The 17,947-nt window shown below is 50.0% G+C and overlaps 1 protein-coding gene across 7 annotated transcripts in view; it reads right to left on the bottom strand.

Annotated features, from left to right (window-relative positions):
- Positions 1–17,947, bottom strand: part of SLC8A1 (solute carrier family 8 member A1) — a 136,047-nt gene that overhangs the window by 13,670 nt on the left and 104,430 nt on the right. For 2 of the 7 annotated variants that reach the window (XM_087777511.1, XM_087777514.1), the window contains exons 3-6: positions 4,237–4,343; positions 1,572–1,592; positions 744–761; positions 617–631 (exon numbers count right to left, since the gene is read on the bottom strand). In XM_087777511.1, coding sequence (XP_087633637.1) covers positions 617–631; positions 744–761; positions 1,572–1,592; positions 4,237–4,343 — 161 coding nt within the window. Of the gene's footprint in view, positions 1–616; positions 632–743; positions 762–1,571; positions 1,593–3,791; positions 3,896–4,236; positions 4,344–17,947 lie in introns of all 7 variants that reach the window. The other 5 variants (XM_087777512.1, XM_087777513.1, XM_009475784.2 and 2 more) reach the window with 3 other exon arrangements.

The raw sequence follows: 17,947 nt of genomic DNA, 5'->3' as shown, positions 1-17,947 counted from the left end.
ACTCTACTTCCACTTCACACGGGGTTAGTGTTGCTCCCTTGCCGGCTGCCCCTCATCTGCACAGGCAGCACATTGCTGCAGGAAAGCCCTTCTGTGGGTCAAAGGGACCAGCCTTGCAGCCAGAGCCTCGTTAGTCTGAATTATTATTTTCAGGGCTCCTGAGGGGCTGCTCTGCAACGTGCAGGACCCGGGACCTTCTCCCCCTGCAGTGCTCGACCGAAGGATGGATACTCAGCTGGCTAATGATGGATGATCAAACCCTGCTGCCAGGTCTTGCTGGTAGGAAGGGCAGGGGCTGCATGCCTGAAGCAGCCATGGGGTCTTGCACCTCCCACAGTGCTCAGGCACCCTGGCTACTGCCTGGGGAGTGAGGGCAGGCTCCCCGTGGCATGCAGAGCCCTGTGCACACCTCCCATGCAGGCAGCAGGGAAGGCTGGACCAAGTGGAGAAGACCCCCTGCTCCAAGAGATGGGGGAGGCTGCCTGTCGCTTCAGGAGTGATGGCTCACCCTCCCCGAGGTGGGGTTAGGCATGTGTGGCAGGCTGAGCACTCCGTGAGAGGACGGTGTTAGTGTGACCGGCCGGGGCAGCGGGGCTGCGGCACGGTGCCTTCTTACCCTTCCAGAGTTTCCCTCCATGACAGAACAAAAGCAAAGACGAAACGAAGAGGAAAGAGCGGGGTGAGCATATGGCCATTAAGGGGAGGGAAGCGGGGGGGGGCAGGGGGAGAGCAGAAATCCATACCTGTGATGGTGAAGCCACCTAGATGAAACCAAAAATGAGAGAGAGAGAGAGAGAGAGAGAGAGAGGATTAGCATCAGCACAGCAACATAGACACCCTGCAGCCCGCAGGGACGTGGTGGTCCTTCCCTTCCCCACGGCCGGGGACTGTGGACATGGGGAGCTGCTCCCCGACACACACCCCAGGGACAGTGCAGGGAGACCTGAACACAGGCTTTTCAACCCACATCTGCAAGCTGCCACCCCCCACTATAATATATGCTGCATAGTGCGTAAAATCAGTGCCAAACTGCCCTAGGGCTGGGGGTGCTTCAGGGAACGAGGGTGGCTTTGCTTCCCTCCCTAGCCACCCTATCCTGGCGATGGCCAGCAAGGAAATTCAGAGGCTGGGTGGGCTCTAAATCTCCCCGACTGGAAGCAAAGTTTGCACCATCTCTTCAAAAAGGATTGGCCAACTTTCCTGTCCAGCCACAAGCATCCCTAAGTCGCCAGGCAATCCTATTTCTGCCACTCCAGTGTAAGAGACAATAGGTTAATTTGCACAGCGCAGGTTTGTAACTCAGGGTGTTGGCGGGTTTACTATGGCTGTAACAACGCCACTCCCAAAAAATGCTCCTTGCCACAGTGGGTTACTGCTCATTAATGTTAGTGACTTTGGGGCTCTACTCCAAGGAAAGATGTGGCATTAGATACCTGAGCTGACTTAAATAGTGCTGACCATCCTAAAAGAGAATGTCGTGAGGAAATAAAAATGTAAAACAAAATCAATTGTCTTCTGAAAATATGCAGACAAACTGGAAAAATGGAAAAGAAAAACAAATGCGTGCTTACCAAGCTCATTCAACAACAGGGCTGTGAAGGAGACAGACAGAGACAAACACAGAAGAAGAAAAGTAAATGAATAATGAAATCAAAAGGGATATCCACAGAAAGACTCCAGATCCCAGGGCAGAGATTTCAGATCTGTAAAGCTGCAGGATACCATTAGTGTTGAGAGAAAGGCACTAAAAATAAAGGAACAGAAACATTTCACGGGATTGTGGATTTAAAATAAAAACTATTGCAAACATGAGGTGCATATGGGATTAAAAGGCACACTCCAAAAATTCATTTTTCCCCTTTGAATTGTATGTGCAAGATCTTCCATTGGTCTCGGAGGCAGTTCTGCCCTGGGGGAGGACACAAGACGTCCCATGTGCAGCGGCTACTGGCTTTGACCTCCTCCAGCTGCCTAATGGGGAGCAATAGCTCCAACAGGCAGCTGTGCTTCTGGCATATACAAGAAGAGAAGAAAAGTCTGTGGCAAGGCTTGGCTCAAGGATCTCGTCGCTCAACATTTTAGGTCTCCAAAACAAAAGAAAATGCCTCTCCCTTAGTGCACCGGTGGGTCTCTGGCCCCTGAGGCGCGGATCCCACCATGGCTACATGGCCCAAGGGTGACATTTTGGAGATGCTATCGTCTCCAGAGTGCTCACCCCCCGTCTTGCCGCCTCTCATACTAAACCAAGCACAAAGAACGAGTTAAAAAAAAATCATTGCATGGCCAAAGCAGCAAATAGCATCCTTAAAAATCTTGACTTCCCTTCCAGCTAGTGAGTTTGCAAAGCTGAGCTTCCCTCAGGTTTCCTCAGTTATCTTTGTGATCAGGAAGACGAGGAACTTACTTTCCTTTTCCTTTTATTTTTAATTAAAAATTTCATCTGGGATCTTGTGAGTTGGTACCACAATTCTTGAACCTGGGGCCTGGAAAGCATGTTTGCTCTCGCTGGACTCGCAATGCTGAGCCCGTGCTGGTCCCTGTCAAGCTGGGCGAAGCCGGAGCCGCTGAGTTGAGTTGTCCATGTGTCACTTTATCCTGGCAACACTGGCTATGCTCCATAGATGCCACCAGCACCATTTAACAATACAAATCCCACCTGCAGAGCCTGGGCCATGCCAGTGTGTCTGATTTTTTAGCCCTGCTTCAGCTACCTAGTCAGCAGGAACTCTGATGGAGGAGACAATGCATCTGACCTAGATGGCACCTGCGCTGAAGGGGAATGCGGCATCTCTGCCGGATGTGTTTTTAGCCTGAAATACAGCAGCATGTCCCCACTCAGCATGGGGACCGCTGGGGGCCCTCTCTGTCCTGGACAAATAATATATTACAACTCCATGCCTGCTGAAGGGAGAGCTTATGTCCCAGAAATTAGAAAGCAGCTCCAAGGCAGACAGACCAAATGCTGCTGTCAATTTTTCACAAAGACTTTAATAAGGGTCTGTTGTAGGGCAACTAATTATCTTAAGTAACTAAAACTGCTTCTTGCTCAGCCACCAATAGTGCACAGAATTAGCTGTTGCCATTAATTTTCACTTAATTTCCTAGCAGAAAAAAATGAATGGAAAGATAAGTGAACTCTGTCTTTTTGGGAAGGTTTGCAGTTGATTTAGAAATGTGATGAAAGAGGAAATTGTTTTTATTATTCCTATGAGAAGCTATTATCCAGTGCAGAGTCATGAACCTTTATTTGAGTATAACCTGATTTCTCCTAGACTGATCGCATCTTATGGTATTACCTGCTTGTGCCGTGATTCTCAGCTATTTTCAGATCCTAGTGCCAGTATAAAAAAGCTAAAATTACTGCTCTGGCCATGCCTTTTATTTCAACTGAAGGCTATTTTATCTTCCGATAAAAATGATGCAGCGTTGCCTTTTTACTTCTCGAGACTGAATTTTCTACTTGATTAAATGAAGGTGCAGCTGCGACGTGGCAGGGCAGCACTCTCAGAATGTCACTGGGGGCTGGCAATGCTCATCGTCCCCTGCCCGGGTGCTCCGGGGCCCTCCCAGGAGCATGCCTTGCTCCCGGGGGGCACAGGTGAGTGGACGGAGTCCTCCAGAAATGAAAGAGGAAAGAAAACAGAGCAAAAAGATGCAGTGGCCAAGCTTTGAAGGAGGGAGGGCAAAACGGCCGGGAGCCAAAGTGCGAGGAGAAAGGAGTGTGAGAGTAGGGAGACACAGAGAAAGCGGACGGCAGCGTCTCGAGAGCTGGTCTGGTTTTACTCTCACACCTTTCACTCCTCGTCGTAGCCACACTGGATCCCCAAGCACAAGGAAGAAACTGCACTCTTTCTCATACTCCTCACGGTCAAGTACTCTAAGGGTAATGAATTTCCTGTGGGAACACAAGACAAAGGCAAACACATGATTGGCATCACACACGCATGCAGTTCACGTCCACCCAGGTGCTGTGGTGCCGGAGATGGTTGGGTGGGGGGAAGCAGCTCCACATCCCCCCTGGGGCGTATGGGGAAGGGCAGGAGCATCCCCATCACCTGGCTGGGGTGGGACCTTGGTGGGCTGGGGAAAGGCTGAGTTCGGGTGGATGGGAAATGTTCTTGCTCCTGCCCTTTTCCATAGGCATTGGGGATGTGAGCTCAGTGTTGCAGGTGCCAGGCATGAGTGAGCCAGACAGGGACACACAGGCTGGGCTCAGCCCCGGAGCACGTCCCCCACCTTTCTTCTCACTCATCTCCACCAGCCGGGGCTCCCCGATCTCTAGGTAGAAGGTCTTGTTTTTCTCATACTCCTCATCATCTATCACCTTGATTGATATCGTTTTGCTGGAACAGAGAAGAAGAAATAGAGATTCAAGAGTAAGGGGGGAAAAGGAAGGAGAGGAGACAGGGAGAGGAGGAGGAGGGTGGAAATGGCAGGAGAAGAGGGCTGTGGACAGAAAACAGTGGGTTTGGCTGGAGGGGCAGCACAGACGAAAGCAAAGGGCAGGAGCCAATGGGCCGAGCTTGCCTCAGGATGAGCGCAGACCACAGGGTCAGAGCACCAGCAGCTTGCAGGGTGCCATCGTCCCCGGCATGGCCAGAGGCCATGGCTGGACATGATGCAGCCTGGACCAGCCTCCCCCAGAGGCGAGGTGCCTTGGCCCAGGGACAGCAAGATACACCCCTTTCCAAAACTTCAGGGTGCAGAACGGCCCCTTGACAGTTTGCATACACTGCATAGGCTCCTGGGGGCACGAGCACTGGGAACCAGCACAGACCAAGCCCCTGAAAGCATGACGCACTGCTTAAACCAGCCCCTGAGCATGGAATAGGCTCTGTCTCGCCAGGCACAACAGATCCATGCGCAACATCATGATCGGCTGCTCAGTTTGGGCTTTGGAGGCTCCAATTTACAAGCTCGAAAGGCATGTTGGAGTTAGGACTTTTTCTGTGGAAGGAACATAAGGGAAAGATGGTCTATTTGGTTACGGCATAGTGAAGGAAAGCTTCACTGACGGTGAGATTTGACTTTTTTATTTTCCTTTGCAAGCAGCACATCCTTCCCCAAGACCCGAAGATCTGGTTCTCTCCTGTCTGGGAGTCGTGCAGCAAGCCTCTCCTCTCACATGGCCCAGGGTTGCTGAATTTGCCCCTGCTGCATCAGCAGGGCAGGTCCAAAGGCAGAGCCCCTGCTCAGAGTGCAGCCACAAAGCATGCACCATGAAGGGCGAAAGCCTCACAGGAGGCTGTGGCCACCAGCAGAGACATTTGCTCCCTGGGACACCCAATAGAGTTAATGAATTGCTTTACCAGGGGAAAAAACTAGCATGAAAGAAATTTTCCAGCTTTTTTCAGGGACTCATGTTAAGCAGCCCAGAAACACCCAGCCGAAAGCTGCTCACCAGAAGGTGACCAAACCCTTGGAGTACAAGGGGCTAGTGCATGGAGGGAACTACTGTGGTGTTTCCTACAGTGCAAAGCCCTTGCAAAGACAAGACGGGGGGCAGAAATCCAGCAGCCCCTGCTCCCGCCTGGAGTGCCCTGTTCACTTTCATGTGCACATGGCACTGCTGCCAGGATGGGACCTCCTCCTGGCTCTGACCTTGTCCCAGACGAGAAATAAAAAGGCAATAACAACAAGAAACAAAAAGGCAATGCAGTGACTGCCTGCAGCACTCTGCTTGCTGCCGACCTCCTGGCTGGGTTTGCTTTTTCCCCATGCTAGATGGCACTGCCCTCCTGGGAAAGCTCTTGCTTAAACAAGCTTCCCAGTTGCTCTCCCCCACCCAAGCCTGTCTGTCCCATCCTTCGAAGAAACGCTTCTTATCCCATCCCCGTCTTCTCTGCGCTTTCTATGGGCAGCCAGCACAAGTCGGAGCAGCCCCAAGGCGGCTCTAATATATGATCACAGAAGATCTGCTGTTCCTGGAAGGTCCCAGCACTGAAACCCCATAAACATGGAAGAAAGCCACGCTCTAGGGGAGTGAAATTCAGGCGACACTGCCATAATTTCTGGCTTTCTCCCCTCCTTGCATGTCTGTGCTGCCACCCAGAGCCCCTCTGTTAAGCTGACAAGTATTTGGCAGCAGAGTCGACATTTTATTCTCATTCAGAGCAAACACTGCCAAGCACTTGGAGGAACAGTCAGGATGATTTCTTGTGCTGTTTGCTATGAGTCAGAAGTGTATTAAGTTTGCCCTTCATGCTTATAATGAAACCATTTACTCAAGAGCAAGCAATAGCTGTGAAAAATGTAACAATGCAGCATGGCTCAGTGTAATTGTATTTTATAATGAATATCTGTAATAATTTGTTCTGTTTATAATTATTGCTGCAATAGGTTTGTACATCGGAAAAATGGTTACCAAGCATGCAGCTGATCTTGCTTTGCATTGATGAGTTAGGGGAAATTATCATGTATTAAAAAACTAATGAAGGATGCAAAAATGCTCTCAGCCAAGCTATCAAAGAGGACCTGACAGAATTAACAGAACAGCACAATTTCAAAAACATTACTAACACAATCAATAATTTTCCTGACAGATCCCATTAAAATGTACGCTTCACCCTGTCCCCATGTATGAAAAAAAAGCGCCTTTCTCAGGAAAGTTAATTAAAAAAACTGCCTTCATCAGTTCTGAGGGCAGCAGAGATATCAAGACGTAAACTTCCTATAGGTGTGCTCTGTCTTGCCGTGTGTGGCATTCCTCAAAGCCCCATAAAATAATTCTCTCTCACAAAAAGAAACCTGGGTGCCAATTAAAAAGGCTGTTCCTGATGGAACACCAATAGGACTTTCTTGAATAATGCAGCCTTGGGGCTTAAAGTGCCACTGCCAGCAGGTGCTGCTATTATGCAGTTTTCCAAGTGATCTTTCTAGGGTGCGAGCAAGTGCTCTGTGTTGTGTAGACATGTGCGCTGCTGCTGTTTCTGCTGTACAAGGTTGTTGGGAAAAAGGGTGGGAGGAACAAATGGCAAGTCCGCTCTCTGGATGAATCTCCAATCAGCAAGAATTGCTGAGGCAAATTTGTCCCTGGAATGAGACTGCAATCCTGGAGAAAAGGATTTCCTCCTAATGGTGTTCGAGATCACATCTGTTTGAGAAACAGCAAGTTTGTGAAAATAACACAAGCTATTCTTAGAACATGCCTGATCTCCATCACACTGCCTTTTGCCTGCTGCAAAGCCCCTCCACAGGGTCCCACATGCATCTGGCCATGTGGCAGGGTTTGATCAGTGGAGAAGGAGGAGGATGAGGCAACTGCACAATTTATCCTGTGTTAAAGCAAAGACTGCTTTCTACAGTAATCTGGGACGTGCACTGATGACACCTTGGTCTTGCTAGACCCTCTGACATGACCTCTGCTTCCTACTCCTCTTCCAGGCAGAGATTTGCTGGATAGCACAGGCTGTGACAATGTGAGCAGCATCAAGCTAGCGTGGGGCTGCCTGTGCAGGCTGTGGATTGTAGCCCATGTTCCTGGTGGCCTCACCTAGTCCTGTGCTCCTGCTGCATTCAGTGTCCAGTTTTGCAAGCCTGCTGTCTGCAGTCCCCTTTTTCAGAGGTACGTGTTGCTGTGTGAGGCTGATTTTCTTGCATGACAATACACGGTGTGAATGAGGCAGACCAGGAGCACCTGGCAGAGCCAGGACAGCTTGCTAAGGCTCACGGAGCAACGTGGGCTGCAGTGCTGAGCACAGCAGCTGACATGGCTGCCCCTTGGTTTCTCTAGCTGAACACACTGCGATGAAGTATGCTGAGATCCAAAGTCCTGACAGAGCAAGTACGTGCTGAAATTTGCATTTAAAATCTTTCTCCTGTGGCTCAGGGGCTCTTTCAGCACAAGACGTGATAGTGCTTGTGTAAACAGAAAACAAAAGGGACACTGTATAGCACCCTGAAACCCCCACTGCTGAGTCACTGCAGGGCCAGACACCAGGAGTCCCAAATCCATGAGACAGAAAAAACAGAATATTAAACCAGAAGATTAAAGCAGCCTCTAAACCATTACACATTTTCTTCACCTTGTGCGAACCTCGGGTCAATCTAGATGGAGTTTCCAAGCTGTCCCTCAAATCCTCACAGAGTTCTAGAATGAGCTTTGATTTGGGGACAAAAGTGGTGTTTCTGTCATAATCTAACGTCTCCAGGAGCTGGGTGTTTAAGCCAAACACTCAAGGTCTTATGAGTGTGCGCAACACCACAGCCCTTGAAAAAGCTAGAATATTTTTTTCCTGCCTTGTCCCTCACTCACACTGCAGAAGCAATTTCTGGAGCATCTCTCCAACAGATTTGGGTGCATGGGGCTAGAGGTCCCTCTGCCGAGCCAGGCTGTGTGTTGGCTTGGCTCCTGCCTTCCTCCCTGCCTGCTGCAGGGAGCTCCAGTGACACCATGGGGCGACTTTGCAGCAGACCACTGTTGCTGCTGGAGTTTTCCTTCCATTGGTGTGGAGTCCATTTTGCCTGAGCTAAAGAGCCCTGGCTCTGGCATGAAGGCTGAGGGCATCCATGGCACACCCAACTGTCTGCACTTCTGTACCAGAAATTGCTCTTCCCTGAGTCTGTAGCCAAGGCAATTGCTGAGGGAATGAATTTCATCTCATTTCCATGTACCGGAAATCAAAGAATAAAACAAATCTTGCAGAACTGCAGCTCCAGCTCTTCTCCTCTTGCTGACTTTCAACTGCAGATTCATAGTTACAACATTCAGGGTAGGCAGTTGGGAGCGGAGTCCTGTTGCCTAAGCCTGGTGCTGCCAGCTCTGACCCCCCAACAGCCAAGCACTTCCCACCCAGAGGGTCAGCGATCGCAGCAAGAGAATAGCCACGAGGCGTGCATGTTCTGGAGGTGACATTTCAAAGCCACAGCCATTGGTGCTGTCCGTTCCAGCACACATTCTCAGACTCCCGCAGAAAGCTGCCACATATTGATTTCTCATACATCTGCTTGTCAGCCAGTCACTTAATTAGCTGCCATGAGAGACAGGCACATGGCTTGGGAGACTCCATGCCTTGTGCAGCTCTGGTGAGTGCTGGGCACCGGGCAGTGCCTGTGTAGAGGGGCAAGCAGGCTGCTGTAGGGGACCAGGTGCCATGGGGGAGAAAGGTCCCAAATGATCATCAGGGCTGGGCACCACCAGAGCCAGCAACCAGGGCCACGCAAACTGGCTGTGGTCACAGCAAGGAGCCTGGACCAGACCCCAGGGCATGGCTGGAGCCAACCACCAAAAGCAAGGCAGCTCTTTCTCTCCCCATCCCCACCTTCACTACACTTTGCTCTCCATCTCCCTGTCTGTCCTTATCTGCTTGGTGAGCCACCCCAGAGGCTGCGGGGGCTCGAGGCCCTGTCCATGCTGTTAGAGACACAAAGAGACCTAGCTCCTCCTGTGTCTGTCTCTGCAGCACACAGCTCTTCTGACCGGGGCACCAGGGAGTGCTTTTATAGACTTAGCAGCTTCATTGCTCAGATTTCTGACAGCTGCTGGAGGAGGGAAGTTGTCTTGTTGCTGGGAGGGAAAAGGAACAGATCAGGCTTTTCTTCCACCAGTTGACAACAAAATTGCACCTGATGGTAAGGAGACGACAGCCTCACATGCAGAGAGACGCCCAGGTCTGTGGTGGAGGCATTCGTCCCAGCTGCAGGGGATGTGTGCCTGGCAGGGGACATGCGAGAGGGCAATGCGATACCTGCTCAGCCAGTGCAGGGACACACCTTCCTGAGGGACAGAAGATGCCAGATTATGTGAGTGACCTTGTGTCACACATGATTTTAGCTGTAACCCAGTGGTCTCTGACAGACAAGAGGGTTCATTAGAGTTTCTGTCCCTGCTGATAGGATCCCATCTTTGTAAGATGTCCCATGAGTCACCCATGCAGGGTCCTTTGCAGAACCAAGCCTTGCTGACATGAAATGTCTGTACTTACTGAAAATTTTGCCTGAAGCATGCTGCAAACATGTCATGGAGGGCAACTGAAGCTAAGCCTGACGCATGCTTTGGGAAGTGTGGATGTGAGCTGATCTGATGTGGCAGCTTGGTTTGCTGGTCCAGCAACCCAAATCTGCATGGGGCTGCACAGTCCAATGCCTACCAAAACCACGATCGAGCACAGTAGCCTGGGTGGTGCAAACAAAGGGAGGGGGAACCGGTCTCTCTATCCTCCCCCCACCTCTGGAGCCAAAATTCATCTGGCTGCTCTTATTTCTTGGTTGCCCTCCACCTCCTTCTCCAAGGCTTGCTGAATCAATCTTTGCAGACCACAGTTGTCATTTCCATGGCTGCATAAACCAACTGCTCCCCTGGCCTCAGGATGCGGAGTTTAAATGACAACATACAGCTCAAATACATAATGCTGGCCTGCTCCAGAGCATCACTACCAGGAAAATCCTGGAAAAGGATCCAGCCTGCTCTTCCTTGGCCTTGCGGAGATACAAGACGTAGGAGGTGGTTTGCAGAGACAGGAGGACTGAGAGCTGTTGCTGCTCGAATAGCTGGGAGATGACAGGCACAGCTGATGCTCAGTGCCTCAGAAAACACTTTTCAGGAGCGACGATTGCCAGGTAAGATGATTTCACATGCTAGACAATGCTGCTTGACTCTCTGCTGGGGAAGACCATATTGGGCAGAATTTGTCAGACCAGAAATGCTTTTCTGGGGAATCCTAGATGTTTGCTCTGATCTGATTGTGAATTTTGCACTCTGGCTAATGCACTTGTTCATTTGTCTACCAATGTCACATTTTGCAAGGGGCCAGCTAGGCAAAGATGCATGGCACTCTCTTGATCTGCCCCAAAACAGGGCCAGAGTCCTTGGTCATGCTTAAATCTTTCGCTGTCCCAGGACAGCTGAAGGTGTGGCCTCCCCCTTCCCATGGCTCTGGATGTGGTAACACCAGGGCAAAACAGTGCTTTGCTGTTCTTTCCCAACCCCATTGCCGTGCATGTCTAGTGATGGTGATCCATAGTCCTTAAAGCTCCCAGAGTGCCTGCTGGAGGCAGGATCACTGAGGGATCAAACAGGAGACACTCCATCTAGATCAGTATCTGGATCTCCAAGGACAGCATGCACAACAGTGCAATACAAGTGCCAACAACTAGGAGGGAAAACACATTTGATGTGAATTTGATCAAAAACACCCCCAGCAGCAATTGCTTAAGGCGCCTGGGAAAGCTGACAGAGCAGAAATAACTTCTCCCCTGGCTTTGCACAACCCTGCCCATGCCAGAAAAAAACTGTCATTAGTTCCTAAAAATTCAGCCCGCGCTGCAACTAAAGGATTGACTGCCCAGGGCTCAGCCCAGCTCAACAACCTTGTTCAGTATAAAACCCTGCAAATCCCATTTCTAAGCCTGCAGATTCAGAGCCAAAATCTGGCATTTCCCCCTTTTCTGCCTTTCTGGGATTTTCTCCTTGTGCCTGGCTGGTCAGTCAGGTCTGTGGGTAATGCAGGCAGGTAGCGAAGGGGAGAGAAACTCAGCTCCAATGTTTTATCATGGTCCATCAGCAAAATTTGCCCCAGTTCACAGGGAGGTGGGTGACGGGGGTGGTGTGTTGTAGGGAAGAGACATGTGCTGAGCTGAGAAGGGGTCAAGGCTGGATTTGAAATCCCCACTGGAAAACTTGAAGTGGAAAACAAGCATGGTGAGGAATAAAATCGTGAAGGGGTTTGGGTGGGAGAGGACCTCTGGGTCAAACCCCCACCCCTCTCCCTGATTGTCCTCATGCATGTTTTCCCCAAGGAAAGCAACTGGAAACTCATAAAAGTGCTTCTTGCTTCTCTACACACCCAAATACGCATGTGGCTTTTCTTTACAGCCAGGTCCCCCCTTACAACAATAATTGCTCTAACCTTTCAAATAAATACAAGTTGCTCTTCCCTGTGTGCACCTGGCATAGTTGCCATGACAATGCTCCTCAAACAGGAGATATCACTCTTATTGAAATGGCTCTGGCACTCCCCAAAATGAATTTCAGTGAGCAACTGCCAGCAGAGACGACATTTCTGCAACCCTGTAAATCATTTAGCAAACTTTGCTGAGTTAAAGCTGACTAAACAAAACAGTGGGGACCATGCGAAATAATAGGTCCATGTCTAATAGCATGGCTTCAGCATCAGGAATTGGGACTCAAGGAAGATCAAAAATACGTCTGCTGTGCATCAGCTGCTCCAGCACCGCAACTGCAGCAAGATTTTATATCAGTCATAGCAGTGCTTTCCTCCCAGCGAAGGCACATTTCAAATCCTGCTTACCTGGGTTTCAGGGCAAGGGAGAATTTCCCTTGTTGTTTGGGAAGACACTGGACAAGGGGTCTCGATTGTGCCCTGCCACTCTGCCAGGGCTGCTGACAGGTAGCTCTGCTGCTGGAAAAGCAGCTGTAGGTGGGAGAAGAAGGAGAGGATGAGGGGATGCTCAGTGACAGCAGAGGGCATGCCACAGAAATTCAAATGGCAAACATCAATATCGAATGTGCAGGCTCCCTTTCAGAAGCAGTATCCAGCTTCATTTTAACTCCATGCTCAGTCAGGGATGCACCTGACTGTTATTTGCTGGCCCTAAAGATCAGCCCCCTCTTTTCAAGACACTCCCCCAAAACTCTTGGAGTTGTGACCCAAACACAGGATCAAGGCCTCCTGATGGTATTGCAGAAATAAGGACTTCACCATCACTACGTTTATCCTCCTTTGCCTAGCGATGCAAGTGACTGACTTCAAGACTTGGGAAGTACCTGTGACTGAGCCATTTTGTGCCGTGCTGCTCACACCGGCATGCCCTGCGGCTCTCAACAGCTTCTGTGCCAACTCAGCAAAACACGTGTGCATGCACACACACATGCACGCAAGTTGCAGTCAAACTGCTGAACAAAATGACATCTTCCTCAACACGTGGTGTGTGCATGTGTGCAGATGTGGTCCATATTTGTGAGTGCAGCACACAGCAAACATCCTACCTGCTCTTCCTGCTGGGGTCCTGCTGGTGCTAATGGACTCCTAAGCTACGGAAAAGCCTTTTGATCTTTTATGAGCTTGTTGCTAAGTGTCACACTGAACTTTCCTTAGAAGAAGTTGTAAGTAATCTCCTGTCAAGGGAGGTTCAAGTGCAATGCTTACAATTTAGAAATTTAAATGACTAGCTGCAGAGTTCACCCCTGGTCCAGACACCCTTTGGCAAGTCACCCGTGCTGGACCAGTATCGGACGTTACCTGACTGTAAAAGACATGAAGCCTCTGGGTACCAGCATATGAAACACTGTCGTTATGCAGGCGTGAAGCATCAAGGATGCTCACTTCTGAAGACCATAACCCAAGCCGTGAGCTACAGCCCAGTGCCACGCAATGCCGTCACTATGCCACGAGGCAAGCCCTGTGAGGGAGGCGATGCAGAGCTGCCTAGGGATAAGGCCAGCAAACTCAGAAGAGGCCCTGTAAAATACTTCCCAGCCATCCCCAGAGAGGGGCTGCTGCTACAGCAATGCTGCCTTAAACAGTGACAATGTTTGGAGCATTAAGTCAACAAATGACCCCAAAATATCAACTCTAAGTTCTGCACTAAAGGTGCTGCATGGTATTTTCACACTGCCATTTCCATCTTTTGGGAATGGCTCTGGCCAAGAAAGGGTATGTGCTGCAGTTGAGTGCCAACAGCGGGTTCCTCTCTGCCCTGACCCCAGCAAGACATTGCAGGGAGGAGGCAAACTTGGCCACAGGGCTTGGCTCCGTACACGGCAGAGCAATGGGGAAAGCTGGTCTGCCTCTGAAATTTGTGTCTCTGGACACCACTTGTTTTCAGAAAGAGGGAGTAAGCGCAGGAGCTGATTTTACCTCCCCTGGTTGGAAATGCAGCCAAACCTTCAGACAGTTTGAGAGTTGTTTTCATTTTATTTTTTTCTTTCTCCTTTCCTTTCCAACAAGTTGCCTCTCCAGAGGGCAGAGGAAAAAATCATACCAGCTGAGAGCTGAGACGGGATTTTTTCCCTGCCTTTTCAAACACCTTCAGGTCTTTAGGAGCTGCTAGCGATTAATGCCCATCCCCTTGCAGAGAGCTTTCTGACACTGCCCCAAGAAGACCAGAGGACTCTAATGCCCTTGGGCTGCTGTGTCCCGGCAGAGGCAGGTGCTGGAAGATGTGCGGGGCTGTGGTACCCAAGTGGAGGGTGCTGCCACAGCAAGGAGCCATTCCCCATCCCTGCTGAAGGGTTTTGCCATTCCGGTGGCACCAGCATCCTGACAAGGGCCACTCCAGTGGGGTCCCCCTGCTGCTGGACACACTCGAGGCTGGGAGCACATGGGCAATTTCAAGAGCCACTGTTCACACTGTGTGACTGACACGCTGTCTGTTTACTGCCAAACAAATTAAACTGTGAAATACAGCCCTCTCAACTGAAACTCTGTATAAAAACCCTTTGAAAGAGACACCAGGTCTCCCCAGTGATACATGGGGTTACAGCCTGTGGTGGGAGCACAAAAGCAAATGCATCTTTGCTAAGGATCCCTCCCAGTGCCGAGATAGGCAGGAAACCAACCCTACGAGAAGGATGAAAAAATTCTGCTTCTGTCTCCAGTTACCAAGGAGATTGTTTAAACAAAGCTAAAATAAGAGGAACTGAGTGGCCAAGAGAAACGTGAGCGTGGAAGAGCACTCGAGTGTTTTGTGACAGCTTGCTGCCTTATAAGCTGGGCAGGGTCCCTGCGATGGGCTCGAGCTTGGCTAGCAGCTCTTCCCCTCTTCCTGAGGGAAAAAGTCCACGTTTCAGTTTACATGCACCTGGGTGAAAATGGCAAGGAGCGTTTAAAAATGGCAATACAGAAAAGTCCCTGCCCAAAGAGGCCTCAGCCGTGTGTCAGCCCCATTTATGGCAATTGTGGCAGCAGGACACAGCATTTGGTGCCCTCAGCCTAGACCTGTCTTTGTGTGTTCAAGCCATCAGAGGAGACGTCCCTGTGGGAGCAAACTAAATCCAGCTGTATGTGGGGCCAAAAATGACTCCCCTTTGTGGCCGGCTCAGCAGCTCCAGTCCACGCTTATAAGCTCCGAGGACTGGTGGATATATAGAATGCCGGACGGAAAATCCTACTGCAGAGCCCCGTGGACACACACATGCTGGATTTGCTCCTGTGACAAAGGTGAGAAACTGAAGCCCACCAGATTGTTTGCAAAGACAGGGCTCTCTCAAGCCCCACAGGCTGCACACCCCACGTCAGGAGCTGCACGGGGGCTGCCCTTAGGTCCAGCTACACATTGCTGTCATGCTGGAAACTGCTGATGTTACGTGGAAGCAGTGATTCCCACACAAACCCCAGAGCCTGGGAGCTGGTTTCCATCCCTCTGCAACCCTTAGTTCAGAAAACAAGAAGGAAAAGTTCCCAGATGCCGTTTCTCCAGCTGATTCCCATATCTTACACATGCTCATCCGGATCTCTGATGCCCTCAGGGCTTTGAGTTTAAGGCAGAGCATGTCAAAGTGCCTGTTGTTAGACTTGCCCATGACTTTCCACTGTTTTAGAGTCTGTTTTAGTTGCTTGATAGTTTGCCAGACTTTAGCCATTCAGACCGAAACTTTCCATGTGAAGTGGCCACTGCTGAGAGAGTTACGAGAAGCCCAACCATCTTCATCGCTGAGGACTCAGTTTCAGGAAAAAAATATGCTGCTTTGCCCATGCAAACATTTTTTTTCCCAAACACCATATTGAGTAATTCTCTCTTTCTTTATGCTTTGCTGCAGAGGATGAAACTTAGCAGAAGGATCTCTCCAGTGCTTAGGATGTGCCAATCCCATAAAAATTTGCTTAAATTAGACCAAGTTCTAAGACTCTAAAAACTTGCAAAATGCGTAGGCTTCTTCAAACTGGCAGCTCAAGGTCTTGGAAGATTTCATCTGCTCTGGAAATGCTCCATCCTTTCCCAGTGCCAAACCTGCCTTTGCACAGGCTGTGCCCTCAGCAGGGCTTTCCCTGTGCCTGGGAGCCGCCGGGGAGCTGGGAGCTCTGGCCATGACACGGAAACTGGCTGGCCTGGGTGCCCGCAGTAGGGGCAGCTGAAGGGCGTGGGGAAATCCCACGCCCATGCCTCCCCTCCTCCTCCTTACTGTTGGCCTCTGAGCTATGAATGTCTCCCATCACATGGACTCCCGCTTGCTGTGAGGATGACAGGCTTTCAGCAGTAATTTTGGTAGCCCTCCTCATCAGCTTGTGCTAGGTAAGCAATGATGCTTGCTGGGGCGTCTACATCTGCACCCTCGTGCTCAGCTTGGGATCTGTGGGGGATGATTCTTCTTTTTTGGCTGTCCTGATCCTGAGCTCGACTTAGTGAGCCAGGGCTGCTAGGGAAAGCCAGAGGCACATGGCTGGAGTTTAACTCTGGGCCAAAGCGCTTGGCTTGGTAAGACCATGCTCCCACCTGCACATCATGTTGGCTGGCTGCAGATGGAGTGATACCACAGAAAAAAACCTGCCACTCCTGGGAAGGGCAATTTAAAACCAGAACACTTAGAAGTATGTAAAGCACAATGAGATAAAAACACACCTCAGTATTGTGCTTGGGAGTTTCTCTCTAGCCTTGGCCTGGTGGGAACCACAGGGGTGGTTTAGGAGCTGTTGGGTGGAAGGAGGGCAGGAGGGAGGCCAAGGGAACAAGGGCTGCCCAGAGAGCCCTCCCAGTGCAAAGCCTGGGCAGAGAAGAAAGAGGGAGAGAAACAAAGCTAGCATTAATTGCCTTTGGCTCCAGAAAGCCATGCTGGTGATAGTAATCACACTGTTAAGAAAAAAGGTGCTTTTAAGAAGTGCTCCAAAGACACTTGTCTGTCAGGATTCAAGGAAACCGTAGCAAAGTGTAGTAAGAGGAAAACAAATTGACCAAAACAACCAGCCAGGAAATAAAGGCTGCCTTTTGTATTCTGCCCTTTTCCTCTCTGAAACTCATTAGCTTTTCCTTCAAGCAAGGATAGGTGCTGTTGTGGGGATATTAGTGCTTTCGAAGAAGAGAATGAATCTCAGCAGGAGACTCCATTCAAAGAGCCTGTTTCAAACAGGCTGAGGTGCCCTTCCAAATGCTCTGTGATGCAGCCCCCACTGCTGTCATTCCAATTCACACCATCTCAGCATGATATCGATTTTTTCACTCAATATCAGGATGCCAAACTGACCATGAGCATGTTTGTTTATTACAGCCAGGTAGGGATCCTCTAGTAGCCACGCACAGTTGCTGTTCTATTTTCTCACCAGAGCTCACATTTTTAAAGCTCTTTAGGTATTTAAGGTTAATTTAAACCCTAACAACAACAGCTGTAGCAGGGCTCAAGCATGGTCAGGGTTTCTTCAGTCTCCAGCCTGAGCCTGACTGGCTAGAAGCTGCAAGCACCCGTGGCAGCACAGTCCCAAAGACACGGCTGATGGTACCACCATGTGCAGCAAAATGTCTGGGGATCTGGACGAAATCTGGACAGAAGGGCCCTGAGGCTGCACAATAAAGTCAAATTTGCTCCCTTGCAGTTTTCAGCATGTTTTGACTGCATTTCAGAACGAATTGGGAAAATCTAGGCAGCAAGCAGTGAATGAGCCTCCAGAAGTCCTCAGAGGACGGCAGCACCGGGAGAGCCAGGGTAAGTCCCAGCTCAATGGGCACGGGGCTCTTACCTTTGGCCAAGCCAAGGTGCCCGGGCACAGCTGCTGCAGCCTTGGACTCGGGAGCCATCTGCAGAGGTGAACATTTGTTTATGGTTGCCGTTTCCCCAGAGGAACCTTTGCAGAGTACATTAGCAAAAGTCTGTAATTTTATTGGCACTACTCAGGGAAGATGTCAGGGCATGGAAAAAGAAAAAGCTTAGGAATTTGGAATGGTGCTGCATGCATTTGCTGAGAGAGATTTTTAATTTGCTGCCTCCTTTCCTGAGAGATACAGTGTCTCAAAGAACGTGTATTTTTTTTTTTTTTAAAAAAAACCCTCTAGTAATGGT

This window comes from Nipponia nippon, unplaced genomic scaffold (assembly GCF_047370975.1).
Source record: "Nipponia nippon isolate SJK-2023a ecotype South Korea unplaced genomic scaffold, ASM4737097v1 scaffold_4, whole genome shotgun sequence".
Classification (NCBI taxonomy): domain Eukaryota; kingdom Metazoa; phylum Chordata; class Aves; order Pelecaniformes; family Threskiornithidae; genus Nipponia; species Nipponia nippon.
Note: the sequence above shows the minus strand (reverse complement) of the source record. Positions and strands in the feature narration are given on the sequence as shown.